Source organism: Gopherus flavomarginatus, chromosome 15, assembly GCF_025201925.1.
Source record: "Gopherus flavomarginatus isolate rGopFla2 chromosome 15, rGopFla2.mat.asm, whole genome shotgun sequence".
Classification (NCBI taxonomy): Eukaryota; Metazoa; Chordata; order Testudines; family Testudinidae; genus Gopherus; species Gopherus flavomarginatus.
In genome coordinates, this window is record NC_066631.1 from 29,561,488 (window position 1) to 29,576,656 (window position 15,169).

Genomic DNA, 15,169 nt, shown 5'->3' on the forward strand with positions numbered 1-15,169 from the left:
GATTGGTCAGAGAATAGACAGGAACTACCTAATGGCATGCTAAATGCACCTAGAATAACCAACTTTCAAAAAGCAGCCAGCCTGAGTCACTTTCAGTTAACCTAAGTCTATATTATCTTAGTTCTGCTATCAAGAGCTAATCCTAATAACTTCAGCATCACTTGCCCTTTCTCAATTATAGCACTACAAAGAAACATCAGTTCACATTTCGCCAGCCTGGAGCAACCGACATTCTGATTCTTGAAACAGTTGATGTGGTTGTGGATTTTAAACAAGCAGTTTCTAACCAACCTGACTCAATAGTCAGTCACCACAAGGCAAATGGGTTCAAGTTTTGTGCGTGTGTGTGTGTGTGCGCGTGCGTGTGCGTGCGCATGTAGGGCGGGAGGGAGGGGGGAGTTCAGGAGAAACACAGTACTTTATAATTTTGTTCATATACACTTAAAGATTTTAAACTAGGGCACTTCAACCCCTCAGTGACTTACTGTTCCGCTACATCCTTAAGGAGGCACTGAAATATTCATAAAAAAATGTTAAGCCTAAACAAATACAAAAATATATATTTAAAAATAAGAAGAATGTGCCTGTGAGTTTGCATGAAACGACATTCTTAACTCTGGGAGTGGTGCACTGATGACTTCACCAAGCAGAAAACTCAGGCCAGGAAGTGTTTTGCTCATGTCCTCAAAATAGGAAGCCGGCACCCAATCTCATTTTATTCTACCAAGGCAACAGTGAAATTGAAAACAGTCACTTACATGCTCTTGCAACTAAAATGCAATGTTGTGCTTAAATGGGACATTTTATGAAGTCATCATTAAAATCTTTAAGCTAACTGATTGTTAAGCGTATCTATCCTTCAACTTCACTGTGCTATATCACTAAGGAAAGCAGATATTTTATTCTTTGGAGCATTCCATTTCATTGCTATTACACTGAATCTCTGCCTCGTGCTTGGAGTGAATCCCAGAAGTGACAGATGCAATAAGCATGAAGATTTAACTTGAAAAACCCAATGATGTTTGAAAAGGCAGCTCACTAGAAGACAGAGTAATCCCAACACAGTACATAAAAAAGAGACACAAATGCTGATTAAAGCAATCTGTGTGCAAGGCTACAAATGACCATTAAAAATTTACCATTACGAAGAGTGGTATCAAAAACAAACACAAGGCACATACTCCCGTATGCTTATTATGGGTTGCTGGGTCTTACTGTAGCTATTGCAAATACACAAAAAATAAACGTGCTTTGGCTTTGTCACAACAGTACTTGATCTTTTACCTCTGTAGTGTGCACACAACCTTTAGCAAACATGAATATTAGCTGTAACAAGATGTGTCAGCGAGCCTATAGCAATCTGATTTTCTCTTCAGTGCATGAAAGCATTTCAAAGCTTGCTGTTAAAATCCACTTTCATACATCCCCTAAGGTATTTGCCATTTTCTCTAGCCACACATCCCTATTACATATGGGCATATTTAAATCCTATGGCATTGCACTGTGTCAATTCACACAGCTTTCCCCAACCTCCAATGTGCACACATGGCTTCTACTATCATGCTCTTCTCTACATGTTTATGTAAATAGAGGTTAACTTCAAATAGTTTATCTATAACCCATCCAAAGGCTAAGCAAGGACTGGCATTAGTAAATGGGCTGCATCAGTTAATAGTTTTCAAAAAAACAAGTTATCTTATGTGTTGCTAATATCTTAGGCCTGATTATGCAAACCTGCATGCATAGTTCCAACAGCTCTACTTGTGTATGCATTTCCAGGATTGAGACTTTAGATTAATAATACAAAAAAATCCAACCACTAATGTACATCAACTGTTCTGAACAATAAGTGCACCAATCATTTTTACTTTTGTTTCCAGCCAGCTTCTAGTCAATTTTGTTATGAGGTTCTCATTCACTTTCACAATACTGCATTGTCTGCAGTTGAAACACTACAATGGAATGTTTATTTGTTTAAAAATGGTAGCTATTGTATTTTGATTTATTGGAAATATTTCTAATGATCTTTAATTTTGTAGAAGCTTTTTTTTAATAAAGCAGAAATTGGGACCAAACAATTGACACCCCTTTAATTCCAATCTTTCACTTGGTTGCATTCACAGAAAGTACCTTTTGGTAAGGGAACAACACCCAGGGACACTCTTCACATAGTTTTGCGCTTTCCTTGGCTTTCAAGAGGATTTAGAATAGGCATCAATATGGCATGACATCTACTACACCAACACAATACAACATAAACTTAAGGAAAATGTCCTAACACTTGATCATCTCTCTCCCTCTATGACATTACACAGCAGCAACAAAAGAGCCTTCCACAGGGTGACATACACGTTATGTGGAGTTGACTAATACCTCCGCTTGTACATAGTCAACGATCTGAAGAACAAAAGAATCAGATTTCTTCTCACATACTAATATATGTCACCCCTTAAGCCTGAGGTATGTATGGCTCAGAATGCATCATCATGAGCAAACTGCAATGCAAAACTCATGTGTGAAAGATGTACAGGGGGAAAAAGGCTGGACTTTCTACCAAGAGGGGCCAAGGTTGTGTGTCCAATTTTTTAAATCAAGATTGGATGTTTTTTCTAAAAGATATGCCTAGGAATTTTGGGCTAGTTCTACAGCCTGCCTTATACAACTCCAACTAGATAACAATGGTCCCTTCTGGCTTTGGACTCTAGGAGTTTATGAATTTGCACCACATAGCCCTTTCTTTCTTAAAGAGCCACTCATTCTCCTTCTGTCCTCCAAGAGGAAGGTCAGAAATCAACCTGTCAAGTCTCACTTATCTATACGAAGCCTTCATTGTGAATTAATTTTAAGTAATATTTTATAGCAGAATCCTTCTCCCTAAGTGAGATGCAGTGTGTTCAACGAGATGTTTAAAAGCTCACTGATACTTTTCAGAAATCTCCCCTATTCAGAATCTCCGCAGGGCCACTTAGCTGTGACAGCATCCCACCTTTAAAATATGGAAAGATCTTCAATGTTCACAGCTAGACCAGCCTGGCCTGCAGTGAGGATGCACACAGAAAGATCTCATTCAATTTCAGCAGCAAATATTAAGCATCTCATTTATCAGAGCTCAGTCTCCAAAAATCTCCCTTTGTTTCCCTTGGTCAGCAGAGAACCTACATCCTCTTATTTGTCCCTGCTATTAGCCATTCCCAGCTTTGTCCTTAATACATACAAGCTAAACCCGGCGGAAGACATGCTTTGCCTCAGCACATACAGTATCGGTCTCCTCCCTCACCCATCACAGTAGAGTGAACGCTCCTAAAGCCCCCAACCCACAGACAGCTCCAGCCCCAGCCCGGCCACATTTGCAACCTGTTTAAACACCAAACCCTTACATGCCTCTGGCTCCTAGCCCACCCCAACAAACCCATCCAGCTTCCCCGGCCCCTGCAGCCAGCGATCACCCCACCAGCCCCTATGCAGTTCTAGCGTTCCCCCAAGCCTCCACCTTCTCACCCAGGTCCCTCTTCCCCACCCAGCACCCAGCTCCCGCCCCCAGATCTCTCTTCACCAGCCAGCTCCCACACCCGGCACCCGGCTCCTTCTTCCCCACCCGGCACCCTGCATCCAGCTCCCTCTTCCCCAGCCAGCTCCCGCCCCCAGATCTCTCTGCCCCAGTCAGCACCCACACCCTGCTCCCTCCTCCTCACCCCACTACACGCAGCGCCCACCCCACCCTGCTCCCCACCCAGCTACACGCAGCGCCCACCCCACCCTGCTCCCCCCTCCCCACCCAGCGCCCACCCCACCCTGCTCCCCCCTCCCCACCCAGCTACACGCAGCGCCCACCCTGCTCCCTCTTCCCCACGCAGCAACGCGCCCTGCCCTCGCGCCCCACTCACCGCACAGTGCCCGTCCGCCGCGCTACGCCCGCTCCTCAGCCCAGCGGAGCCGCCTACTGCCGCCGCCCGATTCTGACTGACCACGGCGTGGGGGGCGGGCGCCAGCGCCGACACAGGCCACGCCCCCGAGTCCGGACTCGCCCCTTTCCGCACACACGAGCCCCGCCTCTCAGGCCCGAACGGAAACAGAGCGGCAGCCCGAACAGCCAATCGCAGCGCGGGGCGGCCACACTGCGGGCGCAGGGAATGCTGCTGCCCCACCCCCACCAGGCTGGCACGCCCACGGGGCGGAGCCAGGCAGTAACCCCTCCCCCACCCAGGCCGCCCATCGCCTCAGGGACCCGGCGGCCGCCACCTTCCGAGCCAGCCGGTGCCCTCTGCTCCGCCAGCAGGGGCCGGGCCGGGCCGGGCCGCTCTGCTGACAGGCTCCGCCCCCGCTGCCCCACCACAGCCTGTACCCGCCCCCGCCTCGCGGTGCCCAACCGCCACCCCCCGCGTGCTGGGCCCTGCCCGCCTGCCGGCCGGGCCCGTCACTACAGCCACAGACACAGTAACTGGCAGGTGCACCACAGCCACGGACACAAAGCGGGGGGCGCACCCCACGGGAATGGATGTGCACCCAAGGGCGACGGACGCGCACCCCATGGCGATGGATGTGCACCCGGAGGAGCGATGGACGCGCACCCAAGGGCGATGGATGTGCACCCGGAGGAGCGATGGACGCGCACCCCATGGCGATGGACGCGCACCCCAGAGGAGCAACAGACGCGCACCCAAGGGCGATGGACGCGCACCCCATGGCAATGGATGTGCACCCGGAGGAGCGATGGACGCGCACCCCATGGCGATGGACGCGCACCCCAGAGGAGCAACAGACGCGCACCCAAGGGCGATGGACGCGCACCCCATGGCAATGGATGTGCACCCGGAGGAGCGATGGACGCGCACCCCATGGCGATGGACGCGCACCCAAGGGCGATGGATGTGCACCCGGAGGAGCGATGGACGCGCACCCAAGGGCGATGGACGCGCACCCAAGGGCGACGGACGCGCACCCAAGGGCAATGGATGTGCACCCGGAGGAGCGATGGACGCGCACCCCAGAGGAGCAACAGACGCACACCCAAGGGCGACGGACGCGCACCCCATGGCAATGGATGTGCACCCAGAGGAGCGATGGACACGCACCCCATGGCGATGGACGCGCACCCCAGAGGAGCAACAGACGCACACCCAAGGGCGATGGACGCGCACCCCATGGCAATGGATGTGCACCCAGAGGAGCAATGGACGCGCACCCAAGGGCGATGGACGGGGACTCCATGGCAATGGATGTGCACCCCAGCGGAGCAACAGATGCACACCCCAGGGCGAAGGACGGGCACCCCATGGGCAATGCACCCCAGGGCAATGGATGTGCACCCCAGAGGAGCAACGGACGCGCACACCCCAGGGCGATGGATGCGCACCCCATGGCAATGGATGTGCACTCCAGAGGAGCAACGGACGTGCACCCCAGAGGAGCAACGGACACACACCCCAGGGCGATGGATGTGCACCCCAGAAGAGCAATGGACGCACACCTAAGGGCGATGGACGCGCACCCCATGGCAATGGATGTGCACCCCAGAGGAGCAACGGACGCGCACCTGGGACAGATGGTCATACACACCCCATGGCAATGGATGCGCGCACACAGAAGCGATGGATATGTGCCTATAAGAGCAATGAGTACACACCAACGTGGGATCACCATTAAAGGGAAACGTGGGCCCCAGTCCTGCTGGCATCTTCTGACTTTTAGGGGCATCACTGTGTACCCATGCCACTCCCTGGCTGCTGCCATGTTTGCATGCAATAACCCCCATAACTGAACCCATGCTTGTAACTATCCAAACCTGACAGACCAGTGCATGAAATCCAGCACACACACCCAGCAAAGTGAAAGATGAAAATAATAGACTTATTCTACATTAAAAGAAAATTTAACTCCATTAGTAATTCTACTTGGTTTTGCCCTATACAACATTGCAGGCATGTTAAATTCTTCATATGGTGGCTGTGGAAGTAGCTTTCTATCAAATCGAGTAAAAATAAACTGATCTGAGAGATGCTCACAGATCCCAAATGACTATTGAATAACACTTTGCAGTGAGAAACAAGGAAGCCAGCTGTCTTAAAACCCAAAGATTTCCTCTGCCTGGCCTTAAAATAAATCTACATTTTTTGAATGTTGGCATCACTTAGGTACAGAACTTTTATCTCTGTTGTTCAATGAAATAACCTAGAATAGTGATTTACTAGATCAACACTACTGACTTAAGTGCAGACAAACAACAACATAATGTAACTTCCAAGGTTTTATTTTTCTGTTACTGCAAGGCACACTATGCGTAGACAAATTATGGTGTTTATATTGCTCACATTGCTCAGAATGCTTCCAAAAAAAAGACCAATTTGTGCTCCTTATATCATTGGAAAATATTGACCAAATTTGGCTGCTTACAATTAAACACTTAAATAAGTGATTTGATTTTCAGAAGGGCTGACCACCCAGTTCTCATTAACATCACTCAAGTTTGAAAAATGTCCCCCAATTCACTGATGCACTGGGATAAGAACACTGTAAAATAAAGTGGTCCATTTTGTGCCACATCTTACAGACCCCAGGAGTTTTATTTGTAAACGATATACCTGGCACATGACAGATAAAGATGTAAGACATGCAAAGAGAGTCTCAGCAGAGACGAATTCATCACAGCTCCTGCTGGCTTGGCTAGGTCACAGTTGGCAGAAACCCCAGGGGACACAGTAGCTCCAAATCAAAACAAACAAATATATAAAACCTGACAAAAGTTTAACCACAGCTTCAGTAAGTGGAAAGGTCTCCTTCATTGTAAACACCACCACATTGCTAATACAGTAGCTACTCCACTGAAAAAATAGGTTTAAAATTGGGTGCATCCCTGCTGTGAGCTGCCTTCAGTGTCTTAACAGTTTGGGAGCAAGATCTTGCTTCTGAAATCCAGCCTAGCACATTTCCCCTATACTCTCATCCACAAAAATCCCTTAATCATCAAAAATAAGAAACACTAACAAAGCAATTTAGCACTACCTAAGTAATATTGCAGCTAATTTTTTCATCTTAGCAGATCTGAATTGCGATTCATATTTTCCACACACATGTGACTTGGTGAGGGACAAACACAGTGAGTTAGCGGTAGAGATGGGTCTAGAACCTGGGCATCTTGGCTGCCAGTCCCCTTACTATAAAGCTGCTAGGAAACATACACCTGAGTTGCTTTGCCAATCACTGGGCTATAACAGCTACTTTTATAGCACACGACACAACAGGGTAGGTAGCACAGAAAGTGAATAAGAATTTTTCATCCCTGCAGTTCTCAGTTGGACATTTCAGATAAGGAGGATGTAATGAACCCAGCTGAAATTTGGTCACCCTGTTTCTTCAAAAACTGCCATGGTATTTTCAATGACCACAACTAACAAGGCCTGTTTTACATTTCAATCAAAAAAGACACTGTAACACAGTTTCCCCCGAAACCATGCTGGAACATTCACTGAGTACTGACTTAGAAGGAAGGAAGACACCTATCAATCCTCAGCACCATTTCCTCCAGCATCTAGATGGGAAAGGGCCAAATATCACCCAAATTCTGACCTAGAACAATGAGCTGGTTAGGTCTTGGTATGGCTGCAGACATGCCGAGACATCGTAAACCTTTATAGACTGTCTTCATCAAAGTATAGAAAATAAATATAAGATTATATAAATTCTTCAGTTCCCTTCAGGTCAGTCATCTTCACTATTTGTAGGCTAACACTATTCTAACTAGCGTGTTGCTTACAATTACAAAGCATATCAATATTAGCCTGACAATATATCTGTCAAAAATATTTTTAAACATCACATTAAAGGTTGATTTTCCCCCAATGAAATTTATGTTTTATTAGTAAATTAGTGTAGCTAAAAGGATTACACAACAGAGTTTATATTCCTAAATCATCTCACCACTACCAGGATGACTAGAAATTTAACTTTACACGCTGGCATGTGACAAAAGGGATGTACAGAATTCCTTCAAGTTGAGCTGTTCGCAGTTTTATCTACCCCCCCTTGCCTCCCACACATGCTCCAAATTATAAATCCTGTAATTTCTTTGCAGAAAGGGAGCAGAGCGAATCATCCATCTTCACACTAACCCCTGACTCTGAAAGCCATGTCAGTTGCTAAATTTAGCTAACTTGCAAATATGTATCTATTCTACCAGCACAATAATCATGCTATTTTGTTCATGCGAATATCTCAAAGTGCTGTACAAGTAATTAATTTGCTATGCCTCACTGCTTTACAGGTGGAGAAACTGAAGCATGAAAAGGTATATGGTCCACCCTTCACTAATGGCTCTGGTGCTCAACACTTCTGAAAAAAATCAAACCATAAGTGACCTGGCCCAAGGTTAATGGCAGAACTAGGAACAGATCCCAGGAGTCTTGACTCCCAGTCTCCTGCTCTAACCATTCTATCTACTCCATCCTAATATGTATGTGTTAGTGTTTTAAGGGGGAAAATGGGGAAAACCTACATTTAAAGGAAAACCATATAGTACAGATTATTTGCTTGAGAGACATAACTAGCTCCCATCTTTCTCAGGTGTATACTGCATGTACAGCGTTCCAAGGGGGCAGGTAGTGGCAGAACAGCTGCAACGCCCTACTGCATCTCCAGCTGAGGAGAACTTTTCTTTGGCCTTTTGACCTTGCTGAGGGTAATTGTATACTTGGGCATGCCCATTGGTGGGAAGGATGGATTGGTGTCTGCATGTACTCTTGAACAGATGACCAACATATCAACCCAGTAGTTCAGAACTGGTAGCGTTATACATGAAGGATGAATTTGGCACAAACACTTCAACATGCTTAGACCTCATGGGCTGAATTTTCTCACTGCTAACTATGTTCTAAATGAAGAAAACTGCTTTACAGTGGGTTTAGGGAGCTCAGCAATTTAAAGTCCTGTTATTTTGCAGGTTAACTTCTGAGTCACACAAAATATGCCAGACATGATAGTTTAGCTTGAGCACTTCCTGATTACAGATGTCCCAGGTTATACATCTTTCCAGAACATTTGCAATGGTTTAGTTAGTTATTTACTTTTAAAAGCAGTGGTTCTCGACCCTTCCAGAATACTGTACCCCTTTCAGGAGTCTGAAGCCCGAGCCCCCTGTCCAGGGCTGAAGCATGTAACTGAGCTACACAGGACCCCCTGTGGCATAAAGCCCAAGGCAATAGCCCTGCTTGCCACCCCCAATGCTGACTGCACTTAAGACCGCCCTGCCCAAACCTGTCCTGTGACCCCTGTGAGATTTGCAGTTTCCCAGGTTGAGAAACACTGATCTGGATGGGTTGACATACCCCCTACAAGACCTCTGTGTACCCCGGGTTGAGAATTACTGTTTTAAACCATGTTAATTCAGTATAAACAAAATGACATTTCAACAACATGAAGGCTCAGATTGGAGGACACATGAGGCCATTCCACCTTTAACTCATGCTATTATACCTCTTCCTTCCTCAAAACAGAATGATTTACATACATGGACAAATTCAGTACTGGTGCAGCTGAGTGCCACTTTCACTGAAATAAATGATACAACTTTATATTTCCCTATATTTTAGGGGCTTATGTTACCCTTTAGAGTTATTTAAATATAGGGGTCATTTTTTGTCTTTAATACAGGGAAACCTGAAATGGTTGTAATTTAGGAAACAAGATAATTCTCACTCTGTGTAGCAGCATTAGATCTCTCTTCATATGCTGTGGTCTTTAGTATACAGTAGATATGTTATATCAAATGGTGAGGATAGCTTCATTAAAGTGATTAAACAGCCTTATTTTGATGGAGCATTTCGGTTCTTGTCTTATGTTCAGGAGCAGCCAAGATAAAACAGCATACAACAGCTCTTGAATGTAGTAGAACAGCTATGCATCTCAATGAAACACTGTCCTGTGGTGATCTCTTCCCCAGACCTAGCTGAGCATTTGTTCAGTGAGAGACAGAGAAACCTCTTTTGTTTGGCCTCATGATTCATTCAGTTCTTGACCAGAAAGGGGAGCTATAGAATTATGCAATGACGATAATAATAACTAGCACAATATAAGAGTCTGATCTGATTAAAAAAGGGAATTCAGGAGTGTGCACAGTAGTGTGTGTCCCTCAGGACAGGGAAGGAGGATGAATGTGTGGATTAAAGCACAGGACTGCAAGTCATGAGTGCTGGGTTTTATTCCCAGCTCTGCTACTGCCTTGCTGCATGGCCGTGGGCATGTCCCTTCACCTCTCCGTGACTTCATTTTCCAGGTGTAAAGTGGGGATAATAATATTGACCTGCTTTACAAGGGTGTTATGACAGTCTGTTGCAGTGAATGGAGTGATATAATTAATGCATTGCTTGTAAGGGGAAATGCTTGGATGGAAAGTACTGTAGAGTGCAAAGTACCAATAAACAGAGTACTAGTAATTGTGTTCAGGGTAGTTATTAATGAAAGACTATTGTTCCAAATCACTTACAAGTACATTATATAAAAAGGCTTTATGTTATGTACATACACAATTGTGTAATATATTACTCACAATATTTATCTACAGATATATATAGAGAGATATATAGATATATTCAGTATATTTTTGTTTCACCTTCTCCATTGTAGTGGTTTGTTCAAGATTTATTTTTCCTTTTTATAATGTTTCAGTCCTAATTCCTAATTAAAATGTTAGGACACTAAATAAAAAAGCTGCAATTAATTGCAACAGATGGGGTTTTCTTTGTTGCCTGTCTCAGACATAACAGATGATTAACTATAGAGAGGCAGGCCAGAAAGAAGAACCAAAACAAAAAAAAAGAGAGAGAGGAGAAAAAGCAGAATTCTATTATGAAATGAATAACTTGGGACCAATATTTCCTCTTGTGTTAAATAGTAAAAAGAATTAAGCCAGGCTCTGCATTGTAAATATAGGCTTTTGGAAATGAACAGTAATGTGTGGATTTAACAGTATTATTCCTGTAGCATTTCTTGTTATATTTGTCACATTTGAAATCTACATCCTGATTATTCAACCTATTTTGAATTCTTTTGTCATCTCCTCTCTTTTCACTCACTTCTGTTAAAGGTCCCATTACAAAAGCTGCAAGAGAGTCAGAAAAAGGAGACGAATGCAGCCAAAATCCTTGCCATCAGCCAGGGTCTGCCTGGGTCAGGTGGGTGCACTTCTTTTAAATATTAATTTCTCTATGTGTTTATTTTTGGTTCTGGAACAGTTAGAGCATGAACATGGCACAATGGAGGGCCACTATTCCATATCCATAGCTAAAACTAGTGTTCCTGTAAGACAACTTACTGCATCTACCAGCAGTTTCTGTTCCCCAAAATGCTGATGTAAACATTATTTCAGAATGAATTTAAAAGCCAGATGCTCCATACTCCTTAGTCAGATAAAACTCCTATGGAGTGGTGGATTGGGGCTTTAAACCCAAGTGCCCTGAGAGGGATCAGTATCAGGGATGCTTGGTGTACTTAACCCAAGTCTTTCAAGTTGTTGATAATTTGCAGTTAATACACATTTCATTTTGCACCTATTTGTTTGATATTTTCCCTGGAACCTGGCATGATGTGGCTATAAACACTAAACCATTATTTCCCAAGAGTATGAGCTTGCTCTCCCCTGCTTTGTACCTCGAGTTCCTATTCTGATTCAGGTTTCCACCCTTTAAGTGACAATATAACGTGCAAGGCGAGGTGGGGGGAGATCCAGACCTATTTTTAAATTAAACATTTATTAATTGAAAAATATTCAAGGTTAACATAGATTTCCAATGTCTTAAAATGTGACTTTTCCCATAGGAAAATGTATAATAACCCACCAGATCATCAGTAGTCTGGTTATATGAACTATGCAGCATAGGTCTTCAACACACCTACAAACATACGTCTTTACTTTTAGTTTGATGTCTGTCTAACCAAGGTCTGTTTTTACACTTTTACTGGTTTCATTTTAACAATGTAAGCTTGCCCACAGCTTCAGGCTAGTATAGTCTTACTCCTCAAGAGAGCAATACAGCCAAGTCACACCACAAGAGTAAAAGAACCTAAGCAAAAAAAACTGCATCAACAGGAGAAAATTAATCAAAATATTGGTTCAGAGAGACAGTAGCAAGTGTCAACATGGGGAAGGGAATGAAAGAACAGCAGCAAAGAGCATGTAGTTGATGAAGAGCATGTAGTTGATGAAGAGCACTATATAAGAGCTAGGTATTATTATTCAGTGAAACCTTTGTATAGCAAAACCCCCTTTTCACAAAACAACTTAACTGTAAGTGGCAGTTTTACTAAACTCTGCATTGAAACAATTTCGGATTTTCATTCTACCTTACTATAGGGGTTTGCTAGATCCCAGTTTGCTGTGTGTTGCTCAATATTAATCAGGTAGCTATTTCCTGAAGGGGGTCACCAACACATTTCATCAGACTCATCTTAGCCTGGAACCACCACCACCTGTGGTTTATTTTAAACTGAGCACTGCAATTCAAAGCTATGAACACAGAGAAGTATTCTGAAATCCTGCCCCCCACCCCGCAGAGTTGCCACGGCTCACCTTTTCTGGCTGTACTGTGCGGAGGTGCTGATACTTTGCCTTCTGCAGACTTCTGCCTTTCGAAACTTTTCTTCACATCTGCAACTTTAAGCACTTTTTCATCCTCTTGATTTTCCTCCCTCTTTGGCTCCTGCTGAGCTGGGCCCCCTCCTGGGATCCTTTCTCCAATGACTTTAGTTGCACTATCTGGAAATGTAGCTTCTGGCTGGTTTTTGCTAGAAGTAGCCCTATCATGTGGTTTCTGTAGCACCTCTGACATTGTTACAGTCTCACTGAAACTCAGTGCCAGACCAGTTTGTAACCTGGTTGACAGGGCTTTTGAGGAGTTTTGCTGGCTGTTTGAATCAGATACCACTGAATCTGCCTCACCTCTGAGGTCTTCTCCACTCTCAGGGTGAAGGACCTGGCTGTCATTCTCTCTCGAATCTCCAGCAACCAGAGCACAATCTGAAATTGCTGAGACCATTATCTCAAGGCTCTTCACTACCTGCTTATCTTTATCAAGCTTTCCTGCTGGATCCTTTTCACCAGTTTGACCATTGGGGCAATGGTCTGCAGCGCTTTCAGTCAGAGAGGAAAAATTAACTGTCTGCCTAAAGTTTCCACCTAGATTGCTGCTTTCCCAGAGGGTATGTGAAGCAGATTGCACTGTTCTGGTCTCTTTGCTTTGCAATGTACAATCCATCACCATGGCTTTTTGCTCCCTGCTATCTGACCTGCTCTGGACGCTGGGTTTATTTTCCTCTGAAGGAGAGTTCAGTGTCAGCTTGTTAACTTGTCTGCTCTCTATGCTACTTTCTGAGTCCGACCGGCTTATCTGCTTCTTCAGTGTTCCTTGAAAAGTGTTGATCATATTTACACTTCCAGCTGCAGCCTGCTCTATCCCTTGATAACTTTCCTGGTGGCTGGCATTTCTCCGGATCAGAGGCAACTTGTACTCTGTCATTTCCTTTCTCCTTTCAGGTTCCATGTGGAAAAATGGGTTAATTGTTCCCTCTTGGCTGGAGATATTGATTTCAGCTTTCTCCAGCCTATAAACAGTGTTTGCCTTCCTGCTTTCAGCCTCATCTCCCAAACACCGCTGTCCAAACTGCATTTCAAACACCTCTGAAGAGACTTCACCTTCCATACCTTTCCCACCTGCTTTGGTCACGGTTCGCTTTTTAGAGCATGACTCCTCTGCCATCAGTCCCTGGGTCCCTCTCTCACACACTCCTCTCCTTATTTGTAACTTCTTGGTGGAAACATGCACATCATAATCAGTGCCCTTGGGCTCATCTCTCTCCGTTTGGAGTCCCAGGCCCTCATAGCCAACTTGCTTCTTACTCAACAAAACATAATCTTCGCACTTCATCTTGGAGGTTTTGCTGGAGGGAGGAGAGTCTCTCCTTCTCATCTTACCTTTGTCATCAAGTAAATATCCAGAGCGGTGCCAGGTAGAGGCTTCCATCACTAGCAGCTCAGTGCTTTTAATCACTTATCGAAATGCTTTGAAATGGACAGACTGAGCTCTCTCCCCACTTTGGGTCTCCCCAGAGTTTTCACCACCACCTTCTCTTTATTTCACTCCTCAGTGAGACTGGACGCAGCTTGGAAACCTCCGTTACTAGGTTATGGGAATCAGCATTATTCAGAATCACAGATGCCAGAGATGGAAAACACATATTGAGACGATTGAGTCTGTTCTCTGTGGCAGGGCAGGATGTCGTCTCCTGATGATGGAGGGGGTCAGGATTGATATTACACTTGACGTTCGCCAGACTTATCCTACCTGAGCCGGCACAACTACATCCAAAGTCCACTGGCTTCTAATTTGTTGGTGCATAACACTTGACATGCATGATTTGCTATATATCGGTGTTCTCCTCCAGTTAATCTCCCTCTTTTCCCCAACTGTGATAGTAATTTCTGGCGATTTCCTATGGTTTCCCTTTGGTGGCTGATCTTGCTGCAATCCCCACAGCTGTTTTCATGGTTATTTACAGTCACATAATTTGTTGTTGTTCATCTGTGCTGGATCATCTTCTGTCAACTGTTCTGTGGCCTTTAGAGAGATCTTGGCAATATATGTCCACGGCCCTGGTTCATTTTCTAGTGCTTTAACATGAGCCTCTGTCACAAACCCCTTCTACCCAAATGCTTCTTCCTTGGAAGCTGATGCAGGGACCTTGGTCTGGATCACAGCGTACTTGGGAAAGATACTGTATACACAAAGTATTTAGGGCAGAGACAGATTGGCTGGAATTATCTGCAGGAATATGTTATTGTTAAGTGAATTACTGTGTCATCAAAGTATTCCAGAGATAAACAGAGAAGCCCAACACCATCCTCAGAAATAAGATTCCATTAATAGACTAAAAAACACACAACTTATCAAAAAACCCTTACTAAAGTTTTGGGCATTGCTAAACAAACCTTCATGCAGAAAGTTCCTCTCTCCAGACTACAGTTCTGCCAAACAAGTGCCTGTAAACTCTCTCGAGAATGAGGCAGAAGGGAGGGGAAGGAGAGATTTTTAAAGAGTCCTAACCATTTATATACAGTCCCAAATGCCTGAGATTTTCACTAATGGTGAACATGGCATGCCACCAATGACCTACTTCCCTCCCATAG

The 15,169-nt window shown here is 44.8% G+C and overlaps 1 protein-coding gene across 4 annotated transcripts in view; it reads right to left on the reverse strand.

Annotated features, from left to right (window-relative positions):
- The window catches only part of CORO1C (coronin 1C), a 77,970-nt gene extending 63,043 nt beyond the window's left edge, over positions 1–14,927 (reverse strand). The window contains exon 1 of one of the 4 annotated variants that reach the window (XM_050924205.1): positions 12,557–14,927. In XM_050924205.1, the coding sequence (XP_050780162.1) occupies positions 12,557–14,006 (1,450 nt within the window). In that variant the 5' untranslated portion in view covers positions 14,007–14,927. Of the gene's footprint in view, positions 1–3,884; positions 3,984–12,556 lie in introns of those variants that run through there. The other 3 variants (XM_050924206.1, XM_050924208.1, XM_050924207.1) reach the window with 3 other exon arrangements.
- Between the last annotated feature and the right edge of the window lie 242 nt (positions 14,928–15,169).